We start from the raw sequence: 19,443 nt of genomic DNA, 5'->3' as shown, positions 1-19,443 counted from the left end.
CAAGTCAGCAGTTAGAATTGAAGGGAGTACAGGAAGATGGTTTAATGTTAAATCTGGTGTGAGACAAGGATGTACATTATCCCCTCTGTTATTCATTATCTATATGAATCACATGATGAAGGAAAGTGGTATTAAACGTGATATCAGAATTGGAGATGTTAATGTCAGCTCTTTGCTTTATGCGAACGATGTTATACTTCTAAATAAATCCACTACAAGTTTGCAAGATTCCCTGACTAAATTGAATAACTGTTGTAATAGATATGGTATGAAGGCCAGCAGTAACAAGACAAAGACAATGAAAATAGTTAGAATCATTGAAAATGTCAACTGTGTTTTGAATGGGGAACCTGTGGAGTAAGTAAAACATTTCAGCTACTTAGGCACAATTTTTAGTGCAGATGGAAAATTAAATATGGAAATAGACAACAGAATCAACAAAGCTGGTATGGTAGGAAGTCAATTGAATAAATTCATATGGAATAAGAGAGAAATTAGTCTGAACACTAAATTAGCTGTATACAGGACAGTGATCAAATGTGTTTTCACTTATTGATCTGAGAGCTGGGTCAGAAGTAAAACACTTGACCAAAGACTAGAGACCACAGATATGAGTCCTGAGAAAGACTAGCGGTGTGAACAGATGGCATCAATGGCAATATGATATTAAAAACGAGGTTATTAGGAAAGAACTTGACATTGTCAGCATCCAGGAATGCGTAAGCAGAGATAATCTCAGGTGGTATGGTCACGTGGGCAAGGAAAGATTAGCAAAACAAGTGTTCTCTGCCAGGTTGACAGGAAAACGACCCAGATATAGGTAGATTAATACTGTACAAAGTGCCTTAGACGATAGAAATATAAGTTCTGATAATGTTGGAGTCTTGACAAGTAACAGACTGATTTGGAGGAAAATTGTAGATAGGAAGTTAATAATGATGTAAATTTTTCATGTAGTGCTATCATGTCCTGTACATCCCTTGAGGGTACATGTCAGGAATTTGATGATGATAAAATATAAGCCACTTCTTCACATATGATTCTGCCTTTCCCATGTGTCGAGCTACCAGATTTGACAGATATTTTGTCAAGGAACATATCTGTCTATAACACTTGCCTGTAACGGAAGAATAGCTTTTTTTTTTTTTTTTTGGATGGAGGTATTTTGGGTACTCCAGAAATACACAAAGGTCGGGGGAGGGGTCAGCATATCTAAACACGTAAGAGATGTCAAAAGAAGATAGCATTAATCAGGTTTGGCACCCTGTAAAACTGTCGCAGGCCATTAAATAGTTTGGTGACAAATAAAAATGCCTTATATTGATCATATTGCTTTACAAGAAAGTTCAGGAAAGCCTTGCAAATGCTAAGGATCCCCACACAATTTAACAAAAATCTAGGCTTAATCCTACACCAGGTTTGGTCAGCTTTTATTAAAAATCTAACTGACACAGACCTGAGATATGACATGTGCAATGCTACAGAACATGACAGCAACAACTAGCATTGTTATTCTGGTTACTTAACTGCATGTGGCAATTGATACATGAAGTTCTGATAACATGCAATATGCGCAATTTATTGTTTCTAGTCTTTTTATAGAACTTTTGCTAATACTCCTGATGATGTAAGCCTGACAACTTATGAAACTTGTAGAGTTATATTTGTTTATTTGTATTAAACTCATTAAAATAAATAAAAAAAACTTTGCAAAAAGCTTCTGGTCTCAATACCAGAGGCTTTCTGCAAAGTGTATCACGAAGGATATTTCATGTCTGATAACCTTTGGCACAGGATATCAAGACATGACAAAACATATCATCCATCCTTCTTATGGAAGTCACCACGTATGAGGAACTGTGGAAAGTTTAGGCGAGATATAATCTGAGAATGCGAGATGAGTTTCTGTGATGAATAAAAAAAGATCAGATTTGGATGACTGTAAATGGTGGTGCTGGAGCCCCATCTGTTAGTAAAGTATGCAGAAGTGGATAATTTTTTTTTTTTTACATGGTGTATATTTCCACCGTTTTTCTTGGGTGATTTTTTAAACAGGAACACTAACTATTCTAAGAATGGGAAGAACAGAAACTGGGGCCCTACTCAAGAGATCATAATACTCCCTGACTAGGGAGTATTATGACCTGCTTCAAGGAAGTCACGCTTATCTAACAGAAGCATTCCCTGACATCTGACCTATTTGCAATTAGGATAGGCTATAACTTTTATGTAGGATCATGAAACAATTAAGGTTATGAGGCGATAATGCTCTTTTTCTTGAACTAGATGTAGAAATTCCACAAGAATTTTCTTGAACTAGTTATTTTGCTGGAGGAATAATTTTCTTGCGTCATATGTATTTGTTACTTGTTTATTTAAACAAGACATGGCTAGTGCAGAAAAGAATGAGCTATCCCAAAACTTCCAATTCTGATAAACTAGATCAGGATATCAATTTTCCTTAGATGGCATCCACTCTTTCCTTTATTATAATAAAGGAAAGAGTTAATAAAGCACTGACTGAGATGTGGGAGAAGGAATGGATAAAGTTTTCTTCAGCAAATAATCAAACATTAGGTAGAGATCCACTTACATGAAGGCAGCATAATCAGGTTTCAAGTCTTATCCTGACAATGCTGCTATGCCCCTCCCTTTCCAGATGTGCTGGCTAACAAAAGCTAAAAATGCAAGAAAAGTTCATTAGCAGAGCAATTTTGGGGCATGAATTTTTAGCAGCCTTCTAGCAAACAGTTTGTTTTGATAAAAATTTTTGAATGCCATTTGCAATAGTAATTTTAAAAGCACTGCTGCTGTTAATACAAGAACAGTCAAAATAAGAAGCAATTTTGAAGCAGAATTTGCTACAATGGAAGTTTACTTCAATACACAGTCCTAGAATATAATTTATACATGCAAATTAATTTGATAAACAAATTAATTATCAAACCTAACTAACAAACTTAAGAAAATTAACATTATTTCATTATTAGAATAAATTTATTCTTACCATCATATTCTGGAAAATAATCTACTAAATGTGAATACATTATTTTTTCCTCAAGTAAGTCTTTCTTGTTTAGGAATAAAATGACTGATGAATTTTGAAACCATGGATATGTGATAATGGTTTTAAAAAGTGCTTTACTCTCTTCCATACGATTCTACAGGAGAGGGAAAAAAAATTTAAATCAGCATAAAATCAGATTAAAAATTCAAAAACTGATACATAATTAAAAACCTATATCAGGAAAAGATCTGTCCATGAGGCACAACACAATTAGAATCATTAATACATTTTTACATGAATATCATTAATGATTTAAATAACAATTCTTCTATAAGCATACACAATATTACAAAAATTTCATTATTTACTAGTAATGTGGCCATCTTCAGAGAGCTAATCATAACACAATCGTAACCACTATAAACGTAACATAACCATTATAAACAAACTCCCCAATAGCAAACTGCCAAAAAGTCCTGTTCAAAACTCCACAGGTACAATGCTATGTTAATAAAAAAAAAATTTGCTATGCTACACTATCCATGGTCTATATGAGTTTGCTACAGTGAGTCAGCTATAATAATAGAACTCCGGTAGGTAAATAATTGTACACTATCACAAAACCATTCATTTAAATATTTTTATTTTATTATTATTTTTTTCCTAATGGTGGAAACAGTGAGAAAGTGAAAATTGTTAGCTTATCACCGAGATATGACAGCACTGAATTAAGGTGGGCTATGATAGAAATGATTCAATGCACATGCTGCAGAGGTCATAGAGGAGTTTTTGAATGTGTAGAGTGTGTTTGATGGTAGAAAAGACTTGTCCAAGTCTGCACTGAATGGATTTAGCATTATCAAGATTTAGAAATTTAGAAATGGCAGCTGTTGGTGGTTCTGGATAAACCAAGAACCTGCTGATTTCATCAGGGAACCAAGGCAAACAGTATAATTCTGTGTAATAATATTTCCATGTGTACAATGAAATTCACTATAACAAACTATTCTTATGATCACTCCAAATTTGCTATAGTGAGAGGTGACTAAGTTTTGTAGATTTGGAAAAGGCATATGAAAAGATGCCAAAATAAAAGCTATTCAAAATGTCACAATTATATGGAATAAAACAGGACATTCACGGAATAATACAGAATAGCCCACTAAGGGATACCATTTAGGATTCTAGAACTGACTTAGGTTGCCTTTCTTCAGCCTCATTTACCCAGTGTTAGTGCCTATGTGCACATATTATTGCTTTGTGATCCTTGATGACTGCAATGTAATGTTGCTGAAATATAGCAAGTATTAAAGTTACAATTAATATTTCATCATCACCACCACCACGAACCATGGGCTCACTGCCCGTTGATGTCTGATGCCTGTTTCACTATCTTCTTCCACCTTTCTTTGTCCAGTGCACAGTGTTGCAGTTTTTGTACACCCATTCCACACCAGTCTTTTATATCGTCTATCCATTCTCTGTATGGTCTACCTCTTCTGTTTAAACCATCCAAAATACCAAACATAAATGTCTTTATCTTCCGGTCCTCACTCATTCTACAGATGTGTCCAAATAATTGCAGCTTCTGTTTTATAATCCTCTGCATTAGATTCTGTTTTGGTTGTATCTTCTGATAGAGCTCTTCATTGGTGATTTTCTGTACCCATCCTATTCTTAGAATCTTCTTGTAACAAATTCTTTTTCTTGATTCCTTATTTATTACCCACATTTCAGATCCATACAGTACACCGCTAAAGATGCATGTTTCCAATACTCTTAGTTTTGTTTGCAGACTGATCACTTTACTTTTCCAAATGTTATCCATGGCCTTCAGATTTGTTCTTCCCTTTGCAATCCTGATCTTTATTTCTTTTTTACAGTCCAAGTCTCAAATATGTGAATTGTTCTAAATTTTCTATATCAGTTCCATCCACTTGTATCTTTTGTTTCATGTTCTTCTCACCAAATACCATTGTCTTTGTTTTTTCAAAGTTCATAACAAGTCCAAATCTCTTCCCTTCCTCATTTAACAGTTTCAGTGTTTTTTGTAGTTCTCTTTCGTCTTCTTCAATAATAACAATGTCATCTGCAAATCTCAGATTGTTAATTCTCATTCCGTGCAGATATTCCTTTGGCATCTTCTTTCATTTTATCCATTGCTCTTTCTAAATGTGCGATGAAAATGCTTGGTGATATTGGGTCTCCCTGTCTAATACCTCTGCTTGTTTTGAACCATTTCCCCAAATCATCACCTATTCTAACTGCTGCAACTGCATTCTGATAAACATCTTTTAATATAGCTATTAGTTTTTTTTTTTTTTTTTTAATCAATTCCATTCTGGAATAGGATTCCAGAACTGCTAATGTCACTTTCTGGTCAATACTGTCAAATGCTTTCTGAAAATCAACAAAGCAAGTATATATGTTTTTGTTTTTTCTCCTAGCTTTCTCTGAAATTAACCTCATTGTCAAAATCTGTCGAATTGTAGTTCTATCCTTCCTAAATCTTGCTTGCTCGTCTGCAAGGTATGCTTCCAATTGTGTTCTCAATCTTTCTGTCAATATGATCCTCATCACTTTACCAAGGTGACTTATCAAGGCAATTGTTCTATAATTTTTACATTCTAGCTTATTTCCTTTCTTGTATAATGTTACTAATATTGATTTCACCCACTCCTCTGGCATTTTCCCTTCTTTCCATACCATATTACATAGTTGGTGCATTTCTGTAACCATACTTTCACCACCATATTTAATCATTTCTCCAGTAATGTTATCGTTACCAGGACTCTTGTTGTGTTTTAGCCGTCCTATTGCTTTTTCTACTTCTCCTCTTAAAATATCCATATCATGCTCATTACCTGGTGGTGATATCTGCTTCAATTCTTCAGTCAGTTTCCCAATGCTATCTGAATCTAGTTTTTCTTCATATAACTCACTAGAGTATCTTGTCCACTGCTGTACAATTTTTTCTTTATTCATCAATAAGTCTGTTTTGGTTGCCAATTTCTATTAATGGTTCTGATCATATTGTATACCTCCCTTGTTTTATGCTCTCCATAGTACTGTTCTATATTGTTGCATTGGACTTCTAACCATTTCATCTTATCCATTCTGACTGCTTTTTTCGCCTCATTACACTTTCTTCTATATTGCTCTTCTATTTGTTCTGATGTATCCCTTCTTATCTTCAACATTCTTTTCTCCTGTACTAACTTCAGTATTTCTTGTGTAATCCATTTCTTCTTAATCTTCTCTTCTTCTGGTACCGTTTCTTCAACTGCATCTTCTATCGCCTTCATTACTCTTTTCACTCTTAAATTCGAGTTTTTTTCTTTCTCCACACTTTTAAGTTTCTCTTCTAACACTGTTCTGTACCTTCTTCCTATTTCTGCTTCACTTATTCGTGCTGTATCTCTTCTATTCTGATGTTGGGGTTTATCTCTCTTTTTTAATTTCAACTTGATGTTTGCAATCACTAAACTATGGTCCGAGTCTATATCCGCTCCTTGAAAAGTTCGACATTGCTGTACTGATGTTATCCATCTTCTTTTAATCATATCAATCATGTTTTTGGTTTTCCCATCATTTGATCGCCACGTTCCATAATGTACACTAAATTAATATTTAGTATACATTATTTCCTGAAAAATAATAGTTAAGTTAAAGAATAATAGTCTATATTTAGGTTGTATGTCAGTAGCGTGCTCTTTACTTTAAGCAGATGCTATACTTTTAAATAAATCCATTCTGAGTCCTCAGGACTACACAGAATAACTACTGTAGGAAATTTGGAATGAAAGTCAGTACTACTGAAAAATCTAAAAATAGTAAAAATGTGTAGGAAACTGCAAGGAAACGAGGAAAACTGATAACAGAATAAACCATTGTATGGTGAAGAGCCAGCTGAATAAATTTATACAGAATAAAAGAGAAATAAGCCAAAATACTAGCAGTATACAAGACACTGAAACCAGTTTTAATTTAAGGATACAAGAGGTTAGGGTCAGTAATAAAACAGTTGATTGAAGACTACGCAGCATATATAGGAAAGTTCTGAGAAAAAATTACCATGACATCAATGGAAGAATTTGAAACATGAAAATGCTGAGAAACAACTTAAACCATATTAGCTTAAAATAATTTAAGCTAATATGGTTACTTATACAGGAAAAGAAAAGATTAGTAAAAGATGTGATTCATGTATGGTAGGAAAAAAAAATTTAACAAAAGCTCAAGATCTGACTATATATTGAATCCTGACAAATAAGACACTAATTTGGAGGAAAATTGACATTACAAGTTCTTACTACATAAGTTCACATCATTACTATTATAGCATCTTGTACACTATTGGGAGTTATAATTTGATGACTGATGATTATGAAGAGCTTTACTTGGAACTCTCTGGTAATTTAAGAGCTCATGATAACAATGTCTGCCATGTGTTAACTGTATCAGGATTCTGGATAATCCAACATTTTACCAAAATGCAACCCATAAAAGCATCAAGATGTAAAAGTCCAATGGCTAACAATAACCGAAGAGAGCCCAAACTGAACAATGTCAAATGCCATTCAAATTTAATACTACTGTTAAATATATGATTTGATGTAAAAATCAGAAGCATTAGTCAGAATTCAGTTATCCCAATCTATAAGGATTCAAAATCATGACTGCGACTTTGCACAAGTTCTTAATGCCTCAACAACTTAAAACCACTTTTAATTATACTCATTAAAACCATGATTTTATTGTCAGCACAGTTGGCCAAGTGGGTACCATACCTACTCTCCAGGAAGACTGGTTCAAAATCCTACTGTGGGCATAATGTTATATGTTAGAATTAATGCCTGATATCAAAATTGTTGGATGAATAAAATCATAATTTATTATTTTAAATATCTGATTAGTTTATAGTATATTATAGCATACTTCAGGAGAAGTAATCAATGTAATATTAATTGCTTGATATTACAACAACTGGGTTTACTACAAAGGAAACTAATCATTAGTAAGGGAACATTTAAATGCAATTCATGATGTCTAGCAGTAATATATTATATTTATTGTCAGATGGAGATAATGCATTGTTTCTTGTTACATTAGGGTTTAATTTCTAATCTATTCTATATATATATAAAAAGATTATTATTATTATTATTATTATTGTTCCGGGAAACTCCAAGGAGTCGACAGACTCATCGAGGGAGGCCCTAACATCATGTCAAGCACAACTATTCAACATTCACACAGTATCTATCATACCTTGCCTTGAACTCATTCACGGTCGTAGCACCCACAACAGACTCTGGAAGCTTATTCCACTCATTTACCACTCTCCAAGTAAAGAACCTAGCTCTAACACCCTTGTCAACCACGCTCTTGCCCAGCTTCCATGCATGGCCCCTAGTTCTCCCACCACCAGTCATATTTTCAAAAATATCTTCTGGATCAATCTTATAAAAACCCTTCAGTAATTTGAATGTCTCAATCATATCACCCCTCCTTCGCCTATCAACCAATTTCTGCAGCCCACAAATCTTCAACCTATTCTCATAAGGTTCATTCCACAGACTTGCTATCATCTTGGTCACTCGTCTCTGGACCCTCTCCACTTCCTCCCCATCACAAAGAAACCCTGCTGCCCATAACTGGGCACAGAAGTCCAGATGGGGTCTTATCAACGCTCGATACAGAGGAACAACAACTTGTTCGTCTCTGCATGTTAAAGTATTTTTCAGAAGCCAAGTGATTTGGTGAGCTGTTTTAGTTACTTTTGCAATGTGCCCCCTAAACTTCAACTCCCTATCCACCAACACTCCCAAATCCCTGGCCTCATCAATCTCCTGGAGTATGGTTCCACCAATGCGATATACTGCTGCTATTCTTTTCACCCCAAAGTGCATAACCTTACACTTTGCCACATTAAATTGACATCCATTTTTCCTAGCCCAGTCCTCCAAACTATCCAAATCATCCTGTAAAATTTTGACATCCTGTGCACTCACAATTGCTCTACCCAACTTTGCATCATCAGCAAACAAGTGAACACTTCCTCTCAGATCCTTTCCAATATCATTGATAAACAAATTGAAAAGCAGTGGTCCAAGAACAGAGCCCTGTGGCACTCCACTAGTCACAAGACGTCTTTTAGACTCCACTCCTGAATAAACCACTCTTTGATATCTCTCCTTCAACCACCCTCCTATCCATCTCACCAAACCCTATATCTATACCCATCTGCTCCAGTTTACTGATTAGGGTTCCATGTGGTATCCTATCAAAGGCCTTGGCAAGGTCCAGTAGTATCACTGTAAACCCATTACCCCTATCCAGTTCAGCCGTCACTGTTATAAAACGTGAGCAAGTTACTGAGGCATGATCTACCCTTCACAAAACCATGTTGTCCCCCATACAATATCCCATTTTCATCTATCCAATCCTGTATTCTTTTCTTGACTAATTTCTCTAAGACCTTGACAATGATTCCTGATATGCTAATCGGTCGGTAATTTACAACAGCAGTCTTGGAACCACCTTTATGCAGTGGAACTATTTTCCCCTCTTTCCCCCCGCTCGGGACTAACCCAGACCCGAGACTCAAATTAAACAAAATGGTCAAGGGTACTGACAATTCTTTAGCTGCTTCTCGTACAACACGAGCTGGTATACCATCCAATCCCACAGATGTATTGACATTGAGGTTATGCAATAGACTACTCACCTCCACTTCGTTAACCACAATTCCCATATAATCTACTGGTTTATTCGTTTCTGCAATGTCACCACCTGGATGATATACTCTTGCAAAGTGCTCACTCAGTAACTCAACTATCTCAACTGATTCAGTTACCTCCCTACCATCGGCATTCTTTAAAATCAATCTGCCATGTACATTTTTCCTTTTACTTGCTACATATCTAAAAAACTGTTTAGGATTCTCTTTAGCCTGCATGGCCAATGTTCTTTCGTAATCCTTTTTTGCTTTTCTTAGCACACTCGTCACCCTTCTGGCCTGCGCTTTATACCGTTCATGTGCCTGCCAGTCACCCTTCTCCTTAAATTCCCTCCATAGTTGTTTCTTTTTTTGCAGCTCAAGCTTAATGGTGTTATTCATCCATTTAACCCCTACTTGATTTATTATTCGGACTCTAGGTATACAGTCAGCCATTGCTTCATGCAAGCACTTCTTAACTACCTCCCATGCTCTATCAACTTCTAGTCCTTGCAGTTGTACATGCCATGGCACTGAACCAATCAAACTCCTAAGCTTGTCATACTTTCCAGCCCGATAATTCCACATGCACCCTGTCCTAATTGAAAATTGTACACCTTTAGCCACCTCCCAAGTTTGATCACTCTCACCGATTGGTGGCAATGTGGTCATATTTGTTACAGCCAAATCCTCAGATGTAATTACTAGGTCAAGCACTCTCTGACCCCTAGTATTTTCCATTACATGCTGTCGTAGATAGTTATCCCTTAATAACCGCATAAAATCCAGTTCCTTCCTCCCGTGTGTCCTCTCCTCACTCCAATCAATGCGACCATAGTTGAAATCTCCCATAATAATCACCCTCCTTCCACCCATTTCTTCTATTTGCTTGTGCATACTGTCACCACCATCTTTTCCATCACCTGGTCTATAGCAGCACCCAATTGTATATTTAGTTCTGCTAGCCACAATCTCACACTAAATGGCCTCAAATGTGCTCTTTTCTCTATCCTGCAATTCAACTTCTATTCTCCTTGGCTGGAGCTCATCAGCTATCATCAACAATACTCCTCCCCCCATTTTATTCTCTCTGTCATTCCTGAACACACTATACCCATCACATTCAATCCCACTAGTTATATCATCTACAGTCAGCCATGTTTCACTAATACCTATAACCTGTGGTCTGGAAGTGCCAACCATGGCCAAAAACTCTTCCTTCTTGTTCCTAATACTCCTAGTATTAGTGTACATGAATTTAAGACCCCCATTAGCCCCAACCCTACCTTGATGCCTTATATTAACTATCCCACTCAGATTTGTTGTCCTTATTTGCTCTGGCATATTATATTCATTCTTACATTCAACTGCTTCCATAAGAACTGTATATCTACTCCTCCCCCTTAACAAATCTAGTTTCCCTGAATTTGCACATCCACTACATTCAGCAACACTTTCTCAAGTCTTCTTACACCGTAACCATTCAAATGCAATCCATCCATCTTATATAAATCCTTTCGCCCATCAAACTCACTCCACACATCCACAAATTCCACACCACTCGTCATACATAACCCACGCATAAAGTCATTCGCAATTATGGCCCTCCTTTTAAACATTTCACTGTCATACCGTGGCAAAAGACTAATCATTCTAACTCTCTCACTCTTTTCTTTTGCTACCTCAAACAATTCATTCAGGTCTTCTATCATTTCCATTTTATCTCCTTTCAAATCATTCGTACCTGCCACAACAATCATTTCTTTCACCCTTTCCTTTTGCTCTCTAATAGACTCAGTTACGTCCTTTATAGTCGCACCAGGTTGGTACGATTTTGTCAAATCCTCTACTAACATACCTCGTACTAACAAGTCTCCATACAGCACTCTATCCTTCATTTTGTTCATGTTCACATTCATACGTCTATTTTTCCTGTCATACCTTTTATTATTGGTTGGTTCATTCAGTCTACTTTTGTTCATGCACTCTAGCTGCTGTTTTGCTCTTTCTATCGCACTATTCAACAACGCGATCTCACTCAATGCATCTATCTCATCTTTTTTATTCTCTGAGAAACCATTTATACTATCATTCACACTTTCTACATTCACACTCTCACAATTTTCATGTACAACCTTGCCGTTTCTTGTCATATCCCTATTTCCTTCATTCTGAAGGTTGACAAAAATATCACACTCACGATCCGAAATACACTTCAATTCCTCATTCTCCCTACATATTCTACACACATTCAATCCTTTATTATCATCTAACCACACTCCGACCGCACTCCGCAAAGCGTACATTTCACAGCTAGTACACTGACTCATTTCTTTTATGCTACCGTTCTTTGATAACGATGGCGAACCATCATTACTGGCCGCCATTTTCCTTTGCACAGGTGCCATACTTATTTGCAACGTGTTTTGTCAAATTATATGTTATAACACACCAAAAACAGACGCACTGAAATACGCAAGGCAAACAACACAAAACTACACAATATTAAGTAATTTGTATCGATAACTGAAAATGATACTTATCTTATCTGGAGCTTGCATGAACACTACACATTACGAATTCATCTAGCAGCGACTTCCCGACATAGATTATGTTATAAAACACTTTAGTACACTAACCACGCTAATAAAGCTCCAATAATATACCAAAATTACACACTTAAGTCCATTAAATTGAATCCAAAACATCAATAAATCAACGAAAAACACAAATCTCTCAGGAGCTCTCCGATAGCACGTCCGTTCACCAGCTAGCCTCGACACCAATATCTAGTTTACGAATTTGCACTGAAATTTGCCGAAAGATAAGCCGAAATTTGAAACGTTTTTATGTCACGTTTTCTGTCTCTTCATTGTTTTGAAACATCCAACAATGTGTTTGCCTGAATGAGACAAACTCATTGTTGTCTCATGTCTCGAGTCATCATGAATTGAAGGAGAACCAGCTTACCAGTCCGGAACTCAGGGGATTGGGCACCATAGGCACCGGGAGGGGGGCTCCTCTAGTATAAATATAAAATAATAAACAGTTCCAACGATTTTTTGAATGTTCTAACAACAATTATAATAAACATACACCATTACTGTACACTTTCATAGTATGTGATAATTTGCATCTGTTGAATGCAATGCTAATCCTGATTTGTTTGATTTTCTTCATGTCCTTGATAAGTTCTAACAAGTATGTCCCTGACTTTCTCAGGATTTATCTGCAGAATTCTGTCTGAATATTTGGAGAGTTCCTGTTACTCAAAGTCAAGGTAACTCTTGCAAAATTAACATAATAAAAAACTAATCATAAATGTTATAATGTAATAAACATATGTCTAGATAATGTTGTTACAGAAACAGTTTCTATATGGCGATGTCCACAAAACAAAGAATAAATATAAAAAAATGGCTGTTTGATGATAAGAATGCAGTTCATTTATTTGACAACTAAATTCTCAGTAGAGGCATTTCACAATTAGAAAATGATAATTCTAAATCTGATTTCCTTTAATAAATGTCACACCTTTATATCCATTTCTGTATGCAAATACAACATACCAAAGAAAGGACTTTTTTTTTCTCACTCCACCCATTATCCAAGTTATTGAAACACAATTAATTTACATTCACTAAAATATACAGCCAAACAAATATCCAATTACCTCATTGTCTGATTCAAACAGAATTTGATCATATTCACTTAAGGCGACTAAGAAGATGATTGATGTGACATTTTCAAAACAATGAATCCATTTTCTTCTTTCGGATCTTTGGCCACCTACATCAACCATCCTGAAAAAATAATAAATAAAATTTTGTCAAGAACTAGATTTCTTTTTTTTTTTTTTAAATTAACATATTAGGACATTTAATTGCCTGTTAAATTTTTTAAATGTGCCTATTAATATAAGATGATTAATCACTCAAATATTTGAAAGAAAAAAAACAAAACTAGTGGTACTGGAGAGAGGCAGTAACTAATTCATCTTCAGATGCAGAGCCTTTATAAAAATGTTCCTATTACATGGAATTCAAACCTTTGCTATTCAAGTGTTAGAGAGACAATAAATTAAAAAAATACTATCATTATCATCAAATTCCTGCCATGTACCCTCAAGGGGTGTACAGGATATGACAGCACTACATGAAAAAATTACATCATTACTAACTTCCTATCTACAATTTTCCTCCAAATCAGTCTGTTACTTGTCAAGACTCCAACATTATCAGATCTTATATTTCTATCGTCTAAGGCACTTTATACCATATCAATCCACCTATATCTTGGTCTTCCTCTGGGTCGTTTTCCTGCCAACCTGGCAGAGAACACTTGTTTTGCTAATCTTTCCTCTCCCATTCTATCTAAGTGACCATACCACCTAAGATTAACTCTGTAAATGCATTCCTGGATGCTGACAATGTCAAGTTCTTTCCTAATATCCTCATTTTTAATATGATATTGCCATTGATGCCATCTGTTCACGCCTCTAATCTTTCTCAGGACTCTCATATCTGTGGTCTCTAGTCTTTGGTCAAGTGTTTTACTTCTGACCCAGCTCTCAGATCCATAAGTTAAAACTGGTTTCAACACTGTCTTGTATACAGCTAATTTAGTGTTCCGACTAATTTCTCTCTTATTCCATATTAATTTATTCAATTGACTTCCCACCATACCAGCTTTGCTGATTCTGTTGTCTATTTCTATATTTAATTTACCATCTTCAGTAAAAATCGTGCCTAAATAGCTGAAATGTTTTACTTGTTCCACAGGTTCCCCATTCACAACAGAGTTGACATTTTCAATGATTCTGCCTATTTTCATTGTCTTTGTCTTTTTATTGCTGACCTTCATACCATATCTATTACAACAGCTATTCAATTTAGTTAGAGAATCTTGCAGACTTGTAGCGGATTTATTTAGAAGTCTAACATCATCCGCATAAAGCAAAGAGCTGACATTAACATCTCCAATTTTGATATCATGTTTAATACCACTTTGCTTCATAATGTGATCCATATAGATAATGAATAACAGAGGGGATAATGTACATCCTTGTCTCACACCAGATTTAACATTAAACCATCATCCTGTACTTCCTTCAATTCTAACTGCTGACTTACAACTCAAATAAAGACTAAGTATTGCTTGATATAATGCCCCATTCACACGATATAACTGCAGCGTATTGAATAGCTTCTCTCTTGGCACCTTGTCATATGCCTTTTCCAAATTGACAAAACTTAAGTACAAATCTTTGTTATATTCCCATGCTTTCTCGACTATTTGTCGTAAAGTGAAGATCTGATCCTGACAGTCTCTATTTGGCCTGAATCCAGCTTGTTCTTCACCAAGCTTTTCTTCCACAATTCTTCTCAACCATTTCTCAAGTATACTTGCATAGATCTTGCCAGGAACACTCAGTAGGGAAATACCTCTTTAATTCTCACATTGTTTTATTTCCCTTTTTATATATGGGTACAATGAGAGCTCTACTCCAATCATTGGGAATTCGTCCCTCTGTCCAGACCTTCTGAACTATGCAGTGGAGCCACTGTAAGACTCTTATACCACCATACTTCAGCATTTCTGGTCGAATATCATCTACTCCAGCTGCCTTTCCACATTTCAAGCCTTTGATGGCTTTTTCTACTTCAAGTATGGATATGTATTCCTGACTGCATGCCTGGTCAGTGTTTTTTAGCACTGTGCTGTCATCACTGCTTGTTTCATTTAGAAGTTTTTCAAAGTAATTACTCCATACTTCAACGATATCCTTTTCTCCCATTTTCATGTCACCTTTATCATCTCTAACTCCTTTTACAGCACACTTTCCTCCATTCCTAAGCTTCTTCAACAACCTCCAGAATATTTTGCCACCTTCTTGATATTTATTTTCTATATTCTTGCCAAAGTCCTCCTATGACTTTTGTTTAGCTAGTTTTACACAGTGTTTAGCATTCTTGCATTTGTCTCTATATTCTCTAAGAGCACAAGCTGACTTATTTCCCAGGAACTTTTGATATGCTTTCTTCTTTTCCTTCACTGCCTCTTTAACTTCCTGTGACCACCAGGGAGTTATGATTTTTTTATCCTTACAGACAACCTCACCACATGCCTCTCTGGCAGAATCAATCAATGTTTTCTTCAGAGTTTGCCACTGAATCTCCAAGGTTTGATTCCTGTTCTCAAACTCTTTCATTTTCTTTTCAATAATCTTTGTGTATTTTAATCTACAGTTCACATCTGAGATCTGCTCAACTTTTATTCGCTTTAAAACTTTCTTACATGTTATTCTTTTCAATATGAAATTCAATTTATACTGCTCAAGACTAGATAGTGATCACTTCCAATTTCAAATCCTCTGTACACTCTGGTATCCTGCACCAGGGAGAAAACATCACTATCAACAATAACATAGTCAATGAAACTTTCCTTATTCCTTGCCTCTTCTCTCCATGTGAATTTTTGCACATTTTTATGTTGCAACATGGTGTTAGTAATAACCAGTCCATGTCCTGAGCAGAAATCCAACAGATATTTGCCATTATTATTAGCTTTGCTCTTTTCTCCAAATTTTCCCAAAATATTTTTGTATGTCTCACAATCATTTCCTACTCTATTTAGATCCCTAACAAGGACCAACTTTTCATTTTTCATTGTGTCAGTGGCTTTTTCTATAGTCTCAAAAAATTCCTCCACTTCTACCTTAGAACCTTCTGTGGGACCACAGGCACAAATAAGTCTCAATGTTTAGTTCCCCATTCTCATATTTGCCCACATTACTCTACTTGAGACTGACTGCCATTCAAGAAGATTAGCCTCGTATTTTGTGTTGAATACTATGGCTACTTCTTCTTTTCCTTGATTGTCATTGCCTGAATATAACATTTTGTATTTATTGCTCAGAAAGATCTCACCAGTTTTGGTCTTTTTTGTTTCAGTCACCCCTATTATGTCGATCTGGTACTTATCTAATTCCTCAGCTAGCTCCATTTCTTTGCCATTCAGGCTTCTTACGTTGATAGTACCGATCTTTAACTGTGGTGATGTTGAGTTGGTGTTTGTTTTCAGATTTGTTCAAGTCGCTGTTCGCCCTGTTTCCCTGGCGAAAACAACGGGGGGGGGGGGGGGGGCTTGTTTAACCGGGTGACGCACCAGCCGGCATGAAATTTTGTCATATTGTACCATCATTTTTAATTTTGGTTTAACCAATAAGAATACAATTTGGTTGGCTAAATCCCAAATTGCCAGCCCATCCTCGTTCGTTCAGTATCCAAGTAGATACCCAACAGGGTGCACCACGAGAAGGTGAGGATTGGACATTAGGCCAGAAGCCCTGGTCGGTTCTGCGCATTCCTTTAAAGGCTATGTGGAGGTCTCCTCTCAGTTATACAGCTTTGACCCTTAAGCACCCCTATTGTTGTTTATACATTTTTTAATTAATTAATTATACATCTATGCCCATGTCCCTGAACTCTAATAGTGTTTCCTCCTACTGTACAGCTGAAACTGAAACATCATATGCATACTGTATTACTCATTCTTGTCTTCAGAATTTACCTATTGTTACCAGTTCTACCTTCTCTCTGAATGAAGTTCATGATGTATTATTGAGTGAAATACATGGGAGTATTTGATAAATTCTAGTTTTCTTTTACACATGTGAAGATGTTATTTGACAATTATATGAAGGTCCACTTATGGTGGAAAGAGTGTGATGGTTTGGAAAAGCATCTCATTGGGTGGATGCACCAACCTGTATGTGCTTCCTAGAAGAACCATGAATATTGTAACTTATAGAGATGAGGTCCTGGATCCTACGTTCATCAATATTTGAGTGCAATAGGGGAGACATTTAACCACAAGATGCTAAATGAGCAAAGCTCAATTATCGTATTGTAGGATAAATCCTCACGCAGCAAAGCTTGTGAACCAAATATCTTCAAGAAGAGACTATTGTATGCATCGACTAGCCAGCCAAGTCTTCTGATTTTAATCCTATTGAGTATGTCTGGGATGTTCTAGCTAGACATGTTACTACTCTCAAACTCTCTTCACAAAATCTTGAGCAACTTAGAGCACTTTTCAAGAGCAATGGTTGTTATTGCCAACTGAGCTCCTGAACACTATTATAAAATGAATGAAACATCATTGGGATTACTGTACTGCTCTAAGGGGTGACCACATTCCTTATTGAGGCACTCTGACAATCTCATTTTGACCATTATCTTCATGTACCCATTTGTTACTAAATTAAACTATTTCTTTACAATATTTTGTAGGTGTTTCTTTCTTTCACATCTCATATCATATTGCTTTTCACCAAATTACATAAAAATTCATGATACACTTTTTGAATTATTGTGATTTTTCTCTTTATTCCTTTTATGGAAACCAGTATACTGAAAAATTTTGGGAAAAATCTCAAGTGCTTGCTCTTGATATCTCTAAGATGTGTGATCATGTTTGGCAAAAAAAAAAAAAGAAAAAGAAAAAAAAAGTCTATAGGCTATGAAATAAGCTTCCATCATATGGTTTGTCTTCTGATTCTACAACTGAGCAGTCTGCTTTTCCATTTCATGTGATGGTGACGAATCTTTATCCTCAATTTGCAATTAATGGCTAGGTTTGTATAATGTTTTCTTCCTTCATGTACTTTATGTATCAATGACCTTATTTAGTTGACTATGAACCCAATCCACAGTTTTGCTAATGACAGTACATTTCATCTCTATCATTTGACAAACTACAGAAGTCAACAAAACTTCTAGAACTGTATACCCTCATCTCCAAACAAAACTTCAACAGGGATTTTAAACCTCGTTAATTTCAATACTAGAAAAGTCAAATTGTCTTTCTCATACTTTTAGCTACACAAATTGGGACAAAACAAGACTTCCTCAGAATAACTAACCTCCAATCTGTCTTGCCATAAACATTACAAATATCACTTCAGCATCCAAAAAATTAGATTTTTTTACTCAAGTTATTTCAGCTATACGAATCAAAGAATGGTATTTCTCCAATATTCCAAAAAATACAGACTTGGTACAGAAAAGCACAATCAGGCTGATTAATGGCCTGCCATCAATTCACTACACTTTCATACATTCAGTTTCTGCTGCTCACATTATTTCCCGGTCTCCATTCATTAGAAATGACATCAGTAATTCTCTTGCTTTACTATGAATCTGTTAAAATACATGCAGCTGTTATTCAATTATTCAACACTCTTTCACAGTTCATCTGCTAACTTGAAGAAAAAAAATTTCCTGCTCATTTACTTCTACTGCTGCCTTCTGGAGGAGTCTTTTTTTTTCTTCTTTCCCCTAGAGAATAATTGTCTCCAAATCTAATGTTAATCACTTTCTATCCTTCTGGTAGTACCAATGTACAAGTTGTACAACCTCTAAGGAATTACATTAAAAAACATGATTCAGATGGAATTTAGGATATCTGGCACAGACTTTTCAAGAGTGAAGGATAGACATAGCCAAATTTCTTCCTTCTCATATAGGTGACTTTCCATTTTGAGTAAAGTTGGGAGCCTACATTTCCTGCACAGAACATTCCCAGATGATTGGTCACAGTGATATTATAAAAAGAAGGTTTTTACCATATATAAGTGAATTGGAAGTTTTTTCCCACTTGGTTATACTATAAATTATATATATATAAATTATATGGATAAAGGATTAAACCA

At 35.7% G+C, this 19,443-nt stretch overlaps 1 protein-coding gene across 1 annotated transcript in view; it reads right to left on the bottom strand.

Annotated features, from left to right (window-relative positions):
* LOC150093658 (guanine nucleotide-binding protein G(q) subunit alpha) overlaps positions 1-19,443 on the bottom strand; it is a 176,939-nt gene that overhangs the window by 16,950 nt on the left and 140,546 nt on the right. The window contains exons 5-6 of the mRNA XM_090413138.1: positions 13,402-13,531; positions 3,008-3,161 (exon numbers count right to left, since the gene is read on the bottom strand). Of these exons, the coding sequence (XP_090269264.1) occupies positions 3,008-3,161; positions 13,402-13,531 (284 nt within the window). The remainder of the gene's footprint in view (positions 1-3,007; positions 3,162-13,401; positions 13,532-19,443) is intronic.

This window comes from Typopeltis vanoorti, chromosome 23, assembly GCF_054136105.1.
Source record: "Typopeltis vanoorti isolate ZY-2024b chromosome 23, IOZ_Tvanoo_1.0, whole genome shotgun sequence".
NCBI classification, from domain to species: domain Eukaryota; kingdom Metazoa; phylum Arthropoda; class Arachnida; order Uropygi; family Thelyphonidae; genus Typopeltis; species Typopeltis vanoorti.
Note: the sequence above shows the minus strand (reverse complement) of the source record. Positions and strands in the feature narration are given on the sequence as shown.